This window comes from Stegodyphus dumicola, chromosome 10 (assembly GCF_044657685.1).
Source record: "Stegodyphus dumicola isolate Sdum_Otavi_A_Nest chromosome 10, ASM4465768v1".
In the NCBI taxonomy this organism is placed as follows: domain Eukaryota; kingdom Metazoa; phylum Arthropoda; class Arachnida; order Araneae; family Eresidae; genus Stegodyphus; species Stegodyphus dumicola.
In genome coordinates, this window is record NC_140777.1 from 45,591,875 (window position 1) to 45,605,773 (window position 13,899).

Here is a 13,899-nt window from a genome sequence, read left to right on the forward strand (position 1 = left end):
TTTGAAAAGTTTTATGATTTTGTTGTTCAACTGTATATGGCATTAAGTGTGAAGAAAATGATGCTTAATAATAAAGCTAAAACAACAACAAAACAGAAAAAAATTTAGCAAGAGTGGGTGCAAAAGCAGACTAATCGATTGTGACCTCATGAGAGCATAAAATACCTTAAAAATTTCTTTTGGACAACCATTAAAATTTGAAAGCTTTCAGATTTTTTCACCATTACATTGTTGTACATATAAATTATATAACCACCACTAATTATAAGAGCCTTGTCTAGTTAAGCAATTTCAGTTATTAAGACTAGCATCCTTTATACTGGTTTGCTTAAAAACAAATGGGTAATAATGTACAATGTTTAATTTTTCCTAATTTTGCAAAGAAAACAGCTAAGAAAAGAAAAACATTAGCAGAAGTGAGTGCAAGAGCAGATTGGTAGACTCAGGAAGAGAGTAAAAATCTTAATAAACCTCTTTGGGCAACCGTTAAAAATCTCAAACCTTTCGGGTTTTTTTTTTAATATAAGGAATGAAATGGTAGTACAGAAAGTAAACAATTTCTTAAACTGCAAATGAAGTTTATATAAGAAATGAAAAGAGAACTTTTTGAACCATTATAAAAGTCTTTATACAATAAACTAATTACAGTTCACTTTTTCAAAAGTACTATACAAGAAAAGTTCTCAATGAATTGAAGAATCACGTTTTTATAGATGTCTTTGATAAATACAATTCATTGTCTTTCATAAGAGTGCCAGAAGGCAGATTAGATCCTTCGTAAATGTCATTGTTTCTCATTATTGTTGGAGGTTCTAGAGGTATGCACAATGAAGCATAAGTGATGTCACTACCACTATCATCAGGAATAGGAGGCAGTTCGCGCAATTTTATGGGTTCCAAATCCACTTCATCAAATGTGGGTGCTTCCTCAGCTCGGTATGTGTTCTCCCAAGCTGGAGGATCTACTGGCTCAAAACGATCACAGAGGGATTTAATGAGGCGGGAACGTCGTTTTTCATCCAAATCTACTTGAGCATATACGGGCTGAGAATCATCACTGCTAGCAAAACTGACTTTCCCACTGGACTCCAAAGACATTTTGCTTTTCTTGATGTGGTTGTTGCGTTTTGATCCTATTTCTTCATAAATACATCCAGTACTTGTTGAAGAATTAGTGGAATCATTCTTATCTTTGTCTTTAACTGAGACAACATCTGATGGGTTCTTTTTCCGTGGAAAAAGAATCGTGGACATAAACTTCCTTTTACCGTCTATTGGGTCGCCAGCACTGTCCACAGGAATGGTGGCATAAAATGCATCATTGTCATAAGGCTGTGGCGAACTAGGTGCTAATGTTGACCCTGTTTCTTTGGATGGCAAGGAATCTGTACTATTACGTCGCAAAACCTTTTGCCTAGAAGTAGAATGAATCAAATTAATTTAATGCAGTGATAAATGCAACACAAAATTATTTTTAAAACATTGAGGACAGCAAAAGTTAACCACTTTTTACAAGGACTCAAATTAATTGAACATAGCCATTTAAATGAAGAACTGTGTTTAAGCTATTTGCAAGCAGCAAAAATTATAAAATTATTAAAAGATTTATGTCTTTCAATGAATTGATTTCTTCTGCTTCATTAGCTCAACTACCCACAGTGGGCCCTAGTCTTCTCTAGGCATCTCTGCTTTTGGCAACTAATTCCCACTTTTTTTAACTTTAGAAATGTTTGAAGTCATTTTCAACAGAATCAGGGGCATAGCTAGAGGGGGGCACCTGTCCCCGGGCACAGAATCCAAGGGGCGCCAAACTGATGTTATGACATTTTAGAATTAAATGTTTTCCATCCTTGGCAAGCAGTAGGGGGCACGAAATCTTCAGTTGTCCCTGGGCGCTGAAAACCCTAGCTACGACTCTAAACACAATTGATCCGTCTCATCTTTGCTAGATAGATTTTCTTACAACACCATTCTTCATGCATTCTGGCCAGATGACCAGCCCATTTAAGTCTTTGTAGTTTGAAGAATTTTTCTACATCATTTTGTCTATAGATCTCGTATAAATTAGATCTGCTTTATGATTCATACCAATCCCTCCAAGTATGCTGCGCAATATCCTTCTCTCAAAAATCCCCAAAGCTTCCTCATCATGTGAAGTCAGCACCTAAGCTTCCTACACGTAAGTCAGAACAGATCTTATAAGGCAAAGTAATTTTGTTCTTAACTTGAGAAAGCTGGATTTTTAATAGCTCTTCGAGGCCTTAAAAATCTATTTGCAGCAGAGAGTTTTTAAGTATTTTAGAAGTTATCTCATTTTAACAATTCATCCCAGATAAGTGAAAATGTATATTTTTAAAAATGTATAACTACTAATTTCTAAATGATTAAGTGGTACATCAGATTTTAAACAAGGCATATATTTAGTTTCATTTTCGTTAAGAGAAAGTTTAAATCTTTTTGCACTTTTTTCTAGTGACATAAATGGCTTTTCAGTACGGGTAATGCAAATATCATCTGCATAAGCCAGTAATTGAATTGTCATATTAAAAATATTTCCTCCGGTATTGATCCCAGAATCTCTAATAAATTTGTTGACTGCAATATTAAACAGGAGGCATGCCAGTGCATCCCCGTCTCACTGTGAATTAAATTAATCGGAATTAATTGATGGTAGCGATTAACCAACTTTGAGACATTCCAGAAGACACAAATTATGTCAATTTTTACTGCAAGCTGAATTTGCAAAATTACCTTCAAGACGTTCTAGACAGCAAAAATTATGTATATTATTCCGTGATGAATTTTGCATTTACTTTTGAAAATAATCATATTTATTTATTGATATTTTTTGTTTTTATATGATGTAACTTATATTCAGCATTATTTCCAAATGCCCCAGATTATAGTGATGAAAGTATTTTTCTTGCCAATTTCGATTTGCAAATTGATTATATGCAGTTTTTATGCATTCAATTATTTAATTTTAAAATATTCATAATTCAGTGTATATTATTGCACGTATTTCCAAATGTTAAGAGATGGGTGTAATTTTATGTGTTTTTCCTTTCTCAGCTTTTTAATAAAAACATCTAGAAAAATGTACTATAAATTTCTTCTTCTTTCCTTATTTTTTTCGGGGGGGAGGGAGGGTTATATGTTACCTCATTTTCCAGCAAAATTTATTTCCTTTATATTTTAATATACTTAGTATAGTGATAAATATACATAAAAGGATATAAATGTCTAATTTCATAGAAATAATTTACAAACTGATGATTTTTTTTCCGCTTTGAAAGTTCAGTTATTCATCACTTATCTATGTAATCATCGCTATCCTCACAGCAGTATTTCAGAACACGAATTCATTGTTTGTAATACTTCTAAAAACTGTCTCTTGTAAGTTATTCAAATAATTCTTTGATTGCCCTAATGACGTCATTTCGTCCTTGTTGCTTTGTCATTAACGGGAATCCAGAAATCAACTGTTGTCATGATGCAGGACAATGCTCTAGTCGATATGGTTAAGGCAATCATATGCCACCCAAACAAAGTTTGGAGTACCTGAGTGCCGGTTGGTGTCTAAAAGGTGGAAATACAGCAATTCACATAGCCTGAGTTTAATTCGACAGTAGCTTTATAAGTTCTTGCCACACTTGAATGGATTTCCATATAAACAAAGGTTCTAGTCACAATATACAGATGCTTTGGTTGGTTGGCTTTTAATGGCACAAAACCTTGAAGGTTATTATGCGCCAGACGAATGGTGAATAAAATCCAAAATGTACAAACACACTGTATCAGATGAATTGTTGAAATGAACCTGTAATGCTGATGAAGGCATAGAGAAATGACTTTGAGAGATGCTCTAGCAACAGGTAGAGCAGGATAAAAGGGAAAAAAAAAACTTCACACCATATGGTAAAAAGAGATGTCTTAAAACTTATGAGGTTGATGTGAGGGTTTCTTCTAATGAGATCTGTTAAGTTAACATTCGTAGAATTGAAATGATATTCACGTTTCTGACTAAAAGCAGGACAGCAGGTTAAAATTTGACTGAAATGGAAGCGCTGCAAGTGCCACAAATAGGCACATTATCTCCTTTCAAGACATACTTATGTGCCAGTCTGCAGTGACCAATTCGTAGGCGAGTCAGCAGTACATCTTCCTTCCGATTCCCTCTCGACTCCCAATACTCCAAATTGGGTTTTACCCGCCTTAATTTGTTCAGAGTCTGGCATTCCCAGAGTTCTTGACACCTGGACAAGATCTTTGTTCTGATGTACTTCCGTATGTAAAAGGGACATCATTTTCAGAGGTAATATAAGCAGATTTTGCAGCGACATAGGCGAGTTCGTTGCCTTTGATGGCAGAATGCCCAAGCACCCAGCAATACGCAATAGAATAACCTGCGTTTCTCAAAAGGAAGTGTGCTTTTAAAATTTCTAAGACCAAAGAGTAGCTAGTATTTGTATTTATTGATTCAAGAGCACTCAGAGAGTCGGAGTAGATGATGAACTTTCTGCTATTCTGCTTAGAGATAAAGATTAAGGAATTCAAAATGGCAAAAGTTTCTGCAGTAAAGATAGATGCTGCCTTATGAAGTTTACCACTCTTGATTTCTTATCACAAACTAAAGCTGCCCCAACGTGATCATGATTCTTTGAGCCATCAGTAAAAATTTGCTTTACAGTTAGAATGACTGCTTCTATGCTCTAGGAAAATATATTGATATTGGACATCATTGATACTGCTCTTCTCCTAATCTTTCTCCCAAGTTCTCCAAAAATGTTAAGTAGGTGAATATTCACTTCTTGCCAGGGAGCAATACCGAAAAAGTTAAAGCTTTTGGGATGCAGATCTTTTGAGTGAATGCGAAGATCAAAAGAGAATTCACAGGGAAGATGCTTTATCATCAAATAACTTATGCCATCAGGACCAGGGCAGGTCCTGTCAGTGCGAGATATTACACTTCTTAATTCAAACATGGTGAGATCTTTATTATAAGATTCTGCATTAGGATGGAAAAAGTCGATTTGAGTCCTTTCCAAGCGCATCTTTGTGGACAGAAACTCTTTTGAGTAATTGCTACTGCCAGAAACACCAGCAAACGTATCACCTAAAGCATCGGCTATTTATTCTCTATTGCTTATTACCTTTCCATCTTTTTCTAGAACAGAAAAGGAATAATCATTATAGAGTTCAGAGGCTTTGCGGACTCTTTGCCAAACCTGTTTGCTAGACATCGAGGAGGTAATAGTGGACACGTAGGCTGCGTATGATTTTCTCTGACTTTGCCGCCTCACTTTTCTTGCATTCGTCTTAGCATATTTAAAGGCCAGAAGATCTGCCAGTTTTGGATATCGGCGAAAGATACGCCAAGCTTTCTTTTGCTCTCTCGAAGTTTCTTGACAATCACTGTTTCACCAGGGTTTAGGGAACTTTGTCGAGGACTTCAGAATACAGAGTTCAGCTGCTTGTACAATAGTTTCAGGCATCATATTTACTGCTGCATTAATCTCCACATCGTTTACTATTTCTTCAGTCAGCATAGCACAAGATGCAAAAAGATCCCAATCAGCTTTATCGTAAAGTAAGCGTGGATGTTTTGAGATCACTGACTTTCCTGTAATATTTACAATCACTGGGAAATTGTCACTATCGTATAGATTCTCCCCTACACTGAAAGAGCAAAAAGGTAGTAGACAAGAACAAAAAACCAGATCAATTGCATGAAATGTTCTAATTGGCTGATGAAAGTAGGTGTAATCTCCATTATTAAGGAGACAAACAGAATGATTTTCCATTAATTGTTCGATCTCTCGGCCCCTTTAATTAGTGTCCCTACTTCTACTTAATTATGTGCATTGAAGTCACCTAAAAGCAAAAAAGGTTCTGGGAGCTGCTCTATTATTCTGTCTAACTCTCGCTGATCAACATGCTTATGTGGGAATAAATAAATAGTGCATACTGAGATTGAAAAGCGTAAATTAATCTGGATCGCCGCAGCTTGAAGGGAGGTCGTCAAAGAGAGAGCAGTGTATGGGTGATTATGGGAGGTGATAAGGCCCACACCACCACAGGCACGATCCCCAGATGGGTTGTCCATTCTTACTGTGGCATATCTTCGTATCTTAGCATGTCTGCTTGGTTTTAGCAAGGTCTCCTGAAGTGCAAAGCAGGCAGGTTGATAGATATTGATTAAATCCTTGATATTATCCATGTTTTGACGCAAACCCCGGCAACTCCACGAAATAAATGTACCCATTATGGATGCTTGTTTTGGCAATTTTTTTTTTTTTTTTTTTTTTTTTTTTTTTTTTTTTTAACTTTCAAGGCAAAAGGTGTTTCGGAAGGGATAACCCTTGTTTAACGTCCATTTCGTCCGAGTCGTCTAGCCGTCCTGAACTCCTGCTTGCAATAGAATTTTGATTGGGGGTCCTGGGTTTTTATTTATTTTTCTCTTAACATCTCTATGTTTGTTCTGTTGGACATCCTGTTTTCCTTTGTATGCACTCACTGACGTACTACTTTCAACATCAGGTTTTTCCCCCTGATTTTTCGTTTCTAGGATCTTCTGTCATTGCTAGTTCTTTTTTCTGTGCGGTTATTGTGGTTTGATTATTGATCTGAATGATTTTGTTGCGGATGCATAAGATTTATTAGGTCTTGACTGATTAGAGAGAACAAGTCTTTTGGCTTCTGCAAATGATATCTTTTGTGTAACTTTAATGTTTTGAATTTGTTTTTCTGTCTGCCATTTCGGACATGATCTTGAAAAAGCTGGGTGCTCGCCTTTACAATTTATACATAAGGGGGCAGCAGAGGAGCCTTCACTGTCATGGCCTATGATGGAACATACAGTGCACGTGAGGTTACCGCGACAAGAGGTCTTTCCATGTCCAAAGCGCTGGCATTGAAAGCAACGCACTGGATTCGATATATACGGCGTGACTGATCACTTTAGGTATCCAGCTTTTATGTTTTCAGGCAGGTTAGGAGACTTGAAAGTAAGTATGACATGTTTAGTGGGACTGAGTTGACCTTCTTTCCGTATTTTGATCCTACGAGCACCTCACACGTTTTGATCTCTCAACTCTTCAACAAATGCCTTTTCAGTTACTGACAGTAAGTATATTTCAGAGATTACTCCTCGGGACGAATTTAGAGTGTTATGTGGCTTAACTGCAATGTTTGCTTGTCCTAATTTAGTTTGTTTGAAAAGACTATTAGACTGCTTTTCGGACACAGTTTCTATCAAAAGGTCTCCAGACTGAAGTCTCTTAATATTTTTCAGTTCTCCTACAGAAGACAAAAGATGTTTGTTTATTAGAAAGGGTGAAATTTTTTTCAATTCTTCAGAGCTGGTTATAATTAAGAAACGTGGACAAAATACATCTGATACAGTGCTATGTCACTTCTTAGTCTTTTGGTCACAATCGGAGTATCGGGTACATTATTGGAGCAGGAAGGTATCACAGCATTCATATTTAAATGGAGAAAGATTCGAGTCCGACCGCCCCACCCACCATGGAGCCCAACAAGGGGACGCAGATTCCTACGCCAGGGCTAGCCGGACCTATACGCAAACTGAAGTCCCACAGTCGGCTTTCCCAAAAGCAGGTACACCCGAGAGCTTGTCCCCAAGCCACTGACATACGGACTAGTGGCCAGCCGATTGACACCCGTGAGGACGACAAGGTGTCAACAACTGGTGACAACTGAAACAAAGGCCAAAGCAGTCTGTTGGGGACAGTACCTCGACCCTCAACTACCAGGATCCTCCTTTCCAGTGACACGGGTCTCCACGCACGGCAAACACGTGGGCAGTTTTCTCGCCACTCGAAGAACTAGGCACAAGGTTGTTCCATTTTCTTATGACGAGCCCGAACCTCAGAAGAGGAAACCACAAGGGAGAAATAAAACGAGATAAGTTGCAGTTAAGATTAGAGGAGGCAGAAAGGAGGAGAGATCACTGGGACTCCAGGATTTATGACACCCGATCACCAAGATGATAATCCCCTGAAGGATCTTCACCTGCTATGCTTTAGCTGGGCATGTTGGAACCATAGAGCTGCCTATGGTTGGAACGGCTTTCACGCCTAGGGTGGCCCCACCAGGAGCTACGCTTCTGACGTACTTCGCCTTTCCGCCCAGTGACACCCCCCCGCCACGTTGAGGCAGCATAGCAGGACTTTGAGGGGATACAGATGCTTTGAGAGATCAGCCATGGACGAGGGCTGGATTTGAGCAGGTTTAGCTGATCATCATTTAAGGGGGCATGTAATCTCGGTATTTCAATGGGCCAATGTTGGCAACCCGGGATTTCAACTGATCCATCTTATCTTCAGTAATTAACTCAGTTCACTACAGCACTCCTCGTATCTTTATCTGCCTGACAGTTCCACATTTTTCTATAACATTCACATTTTTTCGTCATTTCTTCATTGTGTCAAAATTACTTCGAACATCCACATTCACAAATTTTCTTCTTCCTATCTTTTGCTCTTTTCCTGCCTTCTTGTTTGACAATATTTTCATTAGTTATCCATTTACTTAATCATTATTAAAACAGATTTTTGATGCACTCATGCCTCAAATGATCTTACATTCATCGAAGACTATATCACAACACTTTCTCCAACCAATTAGAAGCATGCAGGCAATTAAAATTATACAGCGCACTTTCCTTACGTTTTTTTTTTAATTTTTAATTTTTTTATTTTCTTCTGCACAGTACGATACTTAAGGCATTGGTCTCAAACCGGGGACCTGCAAAGATATATTAATTACGGTGTTGTAAAGCTTTCAAAATTTTAATTATTTGAAGTCCGAGTTTATATTATTTTCATTTCCATTAAAAACAAATTTGAATAATGCACCAGCAAATCTATAAATGGGTCTAATTAATTTAAATATGATATAAATAAGATCTGTAGATACAGACTTTATTAACTTTTATTCGTATGTGCTAAAAAATAAACGATCTCAGTTATGAATTTTTGGTCTAAGAATAATTTGTTTATTTGAGAATACATTTATATGTGGACACCTTTTTTCACAATTGAAAATTAATAAGAAAATAACCCGATTGACCGATAAGCATCAAAAATCCATGATGAAGAAAATGTTCAGTAATTTTTCTCCAAAGTTACAAATTTTACCAGAAACGAAATGCCGTCAAATGTCAAGCTATAGTAAGAAATAAAGAAGTTTATATTTATTTGCAATATAAACACATGTATATGCGTTCAAAGCAAAATTTAATAAATAACAGAAAGGTTATTATTATTTTTTCTCAAGTTTTAACTTAAAACGTTTTCATAATTTGTTTGTTTTTAGTTTAAATTAATTAAACATGTTAAAATTCCTTGCAAGAAATGTTAGTGTAAGTATTAAACATTTAGCTATCATTATACTTTAATTATAAAGTGTAATGAACAAAATTGTCTAACAGGTGCTAAACTTTAATTTGCAGATAGAAAAGAAATATAAATTTAAATTTTTCTCTTGACAGTATTATTATTATTTATATATGTTTTGATAAATATTTAATAAACTAAATTAAAATTTATTTCAAATATTTTCCATTTTGTTAATAACTTTTTCCTGTTTTAAAAAGCACTTTCTGACCCGTCTGTTGTTTAAGATCATATATTCAGGCCGGTGCAATTTGTGTTTGAAACCATTAAATTAGTTTATTAACCTAACTAAAATCTTCCTATGAGCAGATGACTAACATCAGCTCCATCCATCACGTTAAATTCGTTGAACCAATACCTACATATAACCAGCATTAGCTGCTGTATACGATCGACGCTATGAAACAGAAATTTGAATAATGACTTAATAATCAGCAAGAAGATTAATGTGCATTTGTCACAGGCATTGGATCGGCATTGCATAGAGTAAAATTGTATAGGATAACATGCCATAGAACTAATATTAGCATATGAGCGGCATTAGCCAGTAGCATTCAATAGACAACACAATAAAATAGCTAGTTTGGGAATGATGCAATAATGAGTTAGAAAATTAATACTTCTAAAAACTGTCACAGACACAGCTTGTCACCTTCATAGAGTTGTCACATAGGAACAACACAGGCATGTAATGAAGACTGCATGTAATCAAGCTACACTCTACAGTCCATCCAATCCTGGTGGGTTTAGGCTTAGAAAGAACTTTTTTCAAGAAACCACAGATATTGTTACGAAATGCCCAGGCACGGTAAGATAGCTTCCTCGCAAAGCAGTTTTAGGGTTGCCATAAAATGGCAATGGAATTCAGGGTTGCCACATTTGGCGACAAAATTGGCGATATACCATGGACGGATGGAGAACCTTTGAATTCTTACCGGTTTAGCCCAGAATGTTCTCGAACACCAGTCAAAAGCTATATAAACCCTGCTGGTACGCGGAGAGTCGGTTGGTATCTAGAGTGTGACTCATCTAGTTAGTCCGTGCGGAGACGATCAAGTTGACAGTCCGGCCAGCGAGTGCCGAGTGGGTCGTCGAGTACATCGAAGAGTCCCTTAGTGTATCGCGGTTAGTGTATCGTCGAGAAAGCGTGTTGAGCTCCGGGAAAGACTGAACCGCAGAGTCGAGAGCTGTATTCTAGTGCTTTACAGTTAGGCTGTCTCCACCGTGATAGCCTGATAACTTGAAGGCTGTGTCGCCGATCGTGTCAGCGTGTTTATAGTAGTTAATTGACGACTGTAAAACACGTTTTGGAGATGTCCTGACAATACTGGCAAATAAAGTGTGTTTCCATACTTCATCAAGTGTCGTCGTTATTCACTCCAAATCTACGAACCCCGTACGAACGTGAAGGAAGAAAACAACTGGTGTCAGAAGCAGAGAAAAACGCAACAATATAAGTACTCCATAGGTGAAATGTCAAGGGACTTCGCAGGAATGCGTTGAATGTATGAAATACTGTATCAGTCATTTTTTAAAGGAATGCAGTGGTACATTTTAGGGAAAGTAATGATAGTATTTGATTTTAACATTCCCCCTACTTCTTATTTTTAATTTCCCATTGCAAAAGAATCCTACGACAGTCATAAACTCCTTAATGAAACTTTCTTTACATTGATAGAACTATGTTTGCATATTTTTCTCTTCATTTTTTATAATAAAAAGATCTTTTTTAATTGCAGTTATTTAAGTAAACCCATGCTTCATCAAGGTCACAATGTATTTCCATTTATCTCCTTGCTGAATATTTTTGATACAGTGTTCTACGAATTGTTCTGAGTTGAGCCATATGCCTTGGTAAAAGCTGAGGAACATTACGTTTCCGAGCTTTTCTAAGTTGTAAATCTTGATTTAGTATTTATTGTTGCTAAAGATGTATTTAAAAACTTTATAATTAATTTCTGCGTCGGCAGATTTTCTCTTGTTACCAATGATTTACCTTTAGAAGCTGTCCGTACCTTTCTAGGGTATTCGTTTGCAGTCTTCTTTCCATGTAGAAGTAATGACTGACAACATTTCCCTTTCCTTAATAATGTTACTTATTCTGCACTTCGAAATTTTACTAACATGCATTTCATAACATTTTTGAATAGGAATATTTCTCTTTGGAAAGCACAGAAACATATTCTTCAATCCAAGGCTTGTTTATATGCGGCATTTTGAAACAAGGATGAATTTGAAAGTAACAGAGGATATTTCTCATTTCATAAAGAAAATTTTTATTCAAAAACACTTGCTTTTTCTTAATTCTTTATCGAAATTGTTCTAAAAATGTTTAAATACGCTCTCTACCTACTCAAGAGGGCAAGGATTTGATTAAGTTGTTATTTCTTAGAGTACCTACAGGGCATCATGGGCATAGAGTAAGAACCAGTTTTTGAGATATCTTGTCGATCTTATGCCAGCAGACAGGTTATGCCGTATTTCCCATCCATTTTGAATTTCTTCCCTCAGAATATATTGCAGAACTGGAGAACATTTGACCCACTTTAACAGTGATAACTATCATGATTTGTTATATCATTTAGTCCAATTTCTGAATTTAGAAAAGAGCAATTATTGTTTCGAATTACAATCCTAAAGCAGTGAATAACAGAACTAGTGATTTGAAACAATTTTTGACCCTCTCGTTTTACTGAATTCCACAATTCGATGATAACATTATCAGATTTTATAATTACATATCAAAACTGTGCTGCATAAACCATACTGTAAAAAGCACTCAGCAGATTTCATTTTCTTTGAAATTATTTTTTAAATACTTTTAATTTATAGATCAATAAATCCAGCTTCCAACTCATTTATTCTGGACGCATAACACATTTCATTTAGCCAAATTTTAGGATTATACTCTGGAATAATAATATTAATATAATCACATAAGGCAAATAAAGTGAAGACTATATGTCTTTATGGAAGAGGAAGGAGACCTTCAAAGGAAAATGAATCATAAGCAACACAGGGAGAAGGGGAACACTTCATGCAACAAGTTTGCTCACTGGGATTTGAACCCGGATCAAATCACCAGTGTCTCCAGAGCTGGATTAACCATTAAGTAAAATAAGCAGGTGGCATTAAAAAAAGGGACAACACAAAAAAAAAAAAAAAAAAAACGTTACCGGTTTTACCGTGGAATAGTGCAGCTTAAGACAGAGAAATGGGAGGAAAAGCAGGAGTAAATGTATGTGGGGGCACAAAATCTTCTACAGTGCCCTTAAAATGTTAATCTGGCCCAGAGTGTAATGCATTAGGTCACTGATAGATACTCTTTTATACAAGAAATATTATCACAATTGGATTATTAACTGCTGCTGACATTGCACTGATTAAGTTATAACAAACGCAGAACATTTAGGACAAAAATCCACACACCTATATATAAGAACTTTTGTTGTTGCAAAACTATGAAAATTAAATGAAGTGCATTTTAGACAAATAATTTTTAAAGAACAGAAAATTCTCAGAAAATATGCAGCAGTTCTTACCTTTTCATTAAAAGTACGAAGATGACCATAAGCAAGAGGACAAATACTACCACTGCCATACCTATGACAATTCCTACAAAATAAATGCATACAATATTAGTCCTCACTGAAGTAAATGCTGCTTGGCAAAGAAATTAATATTCTATTACTCGATTGATAAAAATATATATAAAGTAATGTAAGGTAATAATCTTAAAAATTTCACTAATTATGTTATGGAAGGAAAAAGTAAACTATAACATATGCTTTTCTAACAAAGTATTTACTTCAAAATTCACACAAAACAGGAAATAAAGTTCAGAAAAGGGGGCGGCAGGGTTTCCTAGCTTGAGTGTTCACATCTGACGGAATAAAAATACATTTGTGAGGAAAATGAATACTGAATAAAATTTTCACGAGAGAAACATAAAAAAGATTGCAGTACACTGACAGAACGAGTTATCCATGATGTAAGGTGTGAGCAACGGAGACATGAAATATCTTCAGAATTATTAATTTGTATTTTTGTGCAAGTATAAAAAATTTAATAAAAATTTTACGTGAAAAAAATAAGAAAAGTTATAACAAACCAATATTTCTTCAATTTAAATCTTTTTATATTTCCTTTTATATCTGTGTTAAACTATTTCCCGTGGGTTATAGGGAACAATTTTGAACATATTAAGGGCCATTTAGACACCTGTTTTGAAAGTATTAATCCATATTAAGGAGTAATTGTTAAATCTCTATACTTTACTGAAATTTCTTGAGACACATTTAAATTCGTGAAAGCGCGGGACATATATGTCCCAGCCCCTGTGAAAAAGGTTAAAATATTCTGCTGCGTGCTACAGGTTTGCAGAAATTTCCTTAAATAACCAGATCAAGTGAACAGGAGGATTTGAATCTTTTTTGAGATAAATAATAGTTCATATAGCAAGATAAACTGGTAATAATGG

General features: G+C 35.8%; 1 protein-coding gene across 2 annotated transcripts in view; it reads right to left on the reverse strand.

Annotated features, from left to right (window-relative positions):
- Positions 1–603: 603 nt before the first annotated feature.
- The window catches only part of LOC118188605 (sushi, von Willebrand factor type A, EGF and pentraxin domain-containing protein 1-like), a 160,264-nt gene continuing 146,968 nt past the window's right edge, over positions 604–13,899 (reverse strand). For both annotated transcript variants that reach the window (XM_085824917.1, XM_085824916.1), the window contains 2 exons: positions 12,962–13,034; positions 604–1,414 (listed from right to left, as the gene is read on the reverse strand). In XM_085824917.1, the coding sequence (XP_085681043.1) occupies positions 700–1,414; positions 12,962–13,034 (788 nt within the window). In that variant the 3' untranslated portion in view covers positions 604–699. The remainder of the gene's footprint in view (positions 1,415–12,961; positions 13,035–13,899) is intronic.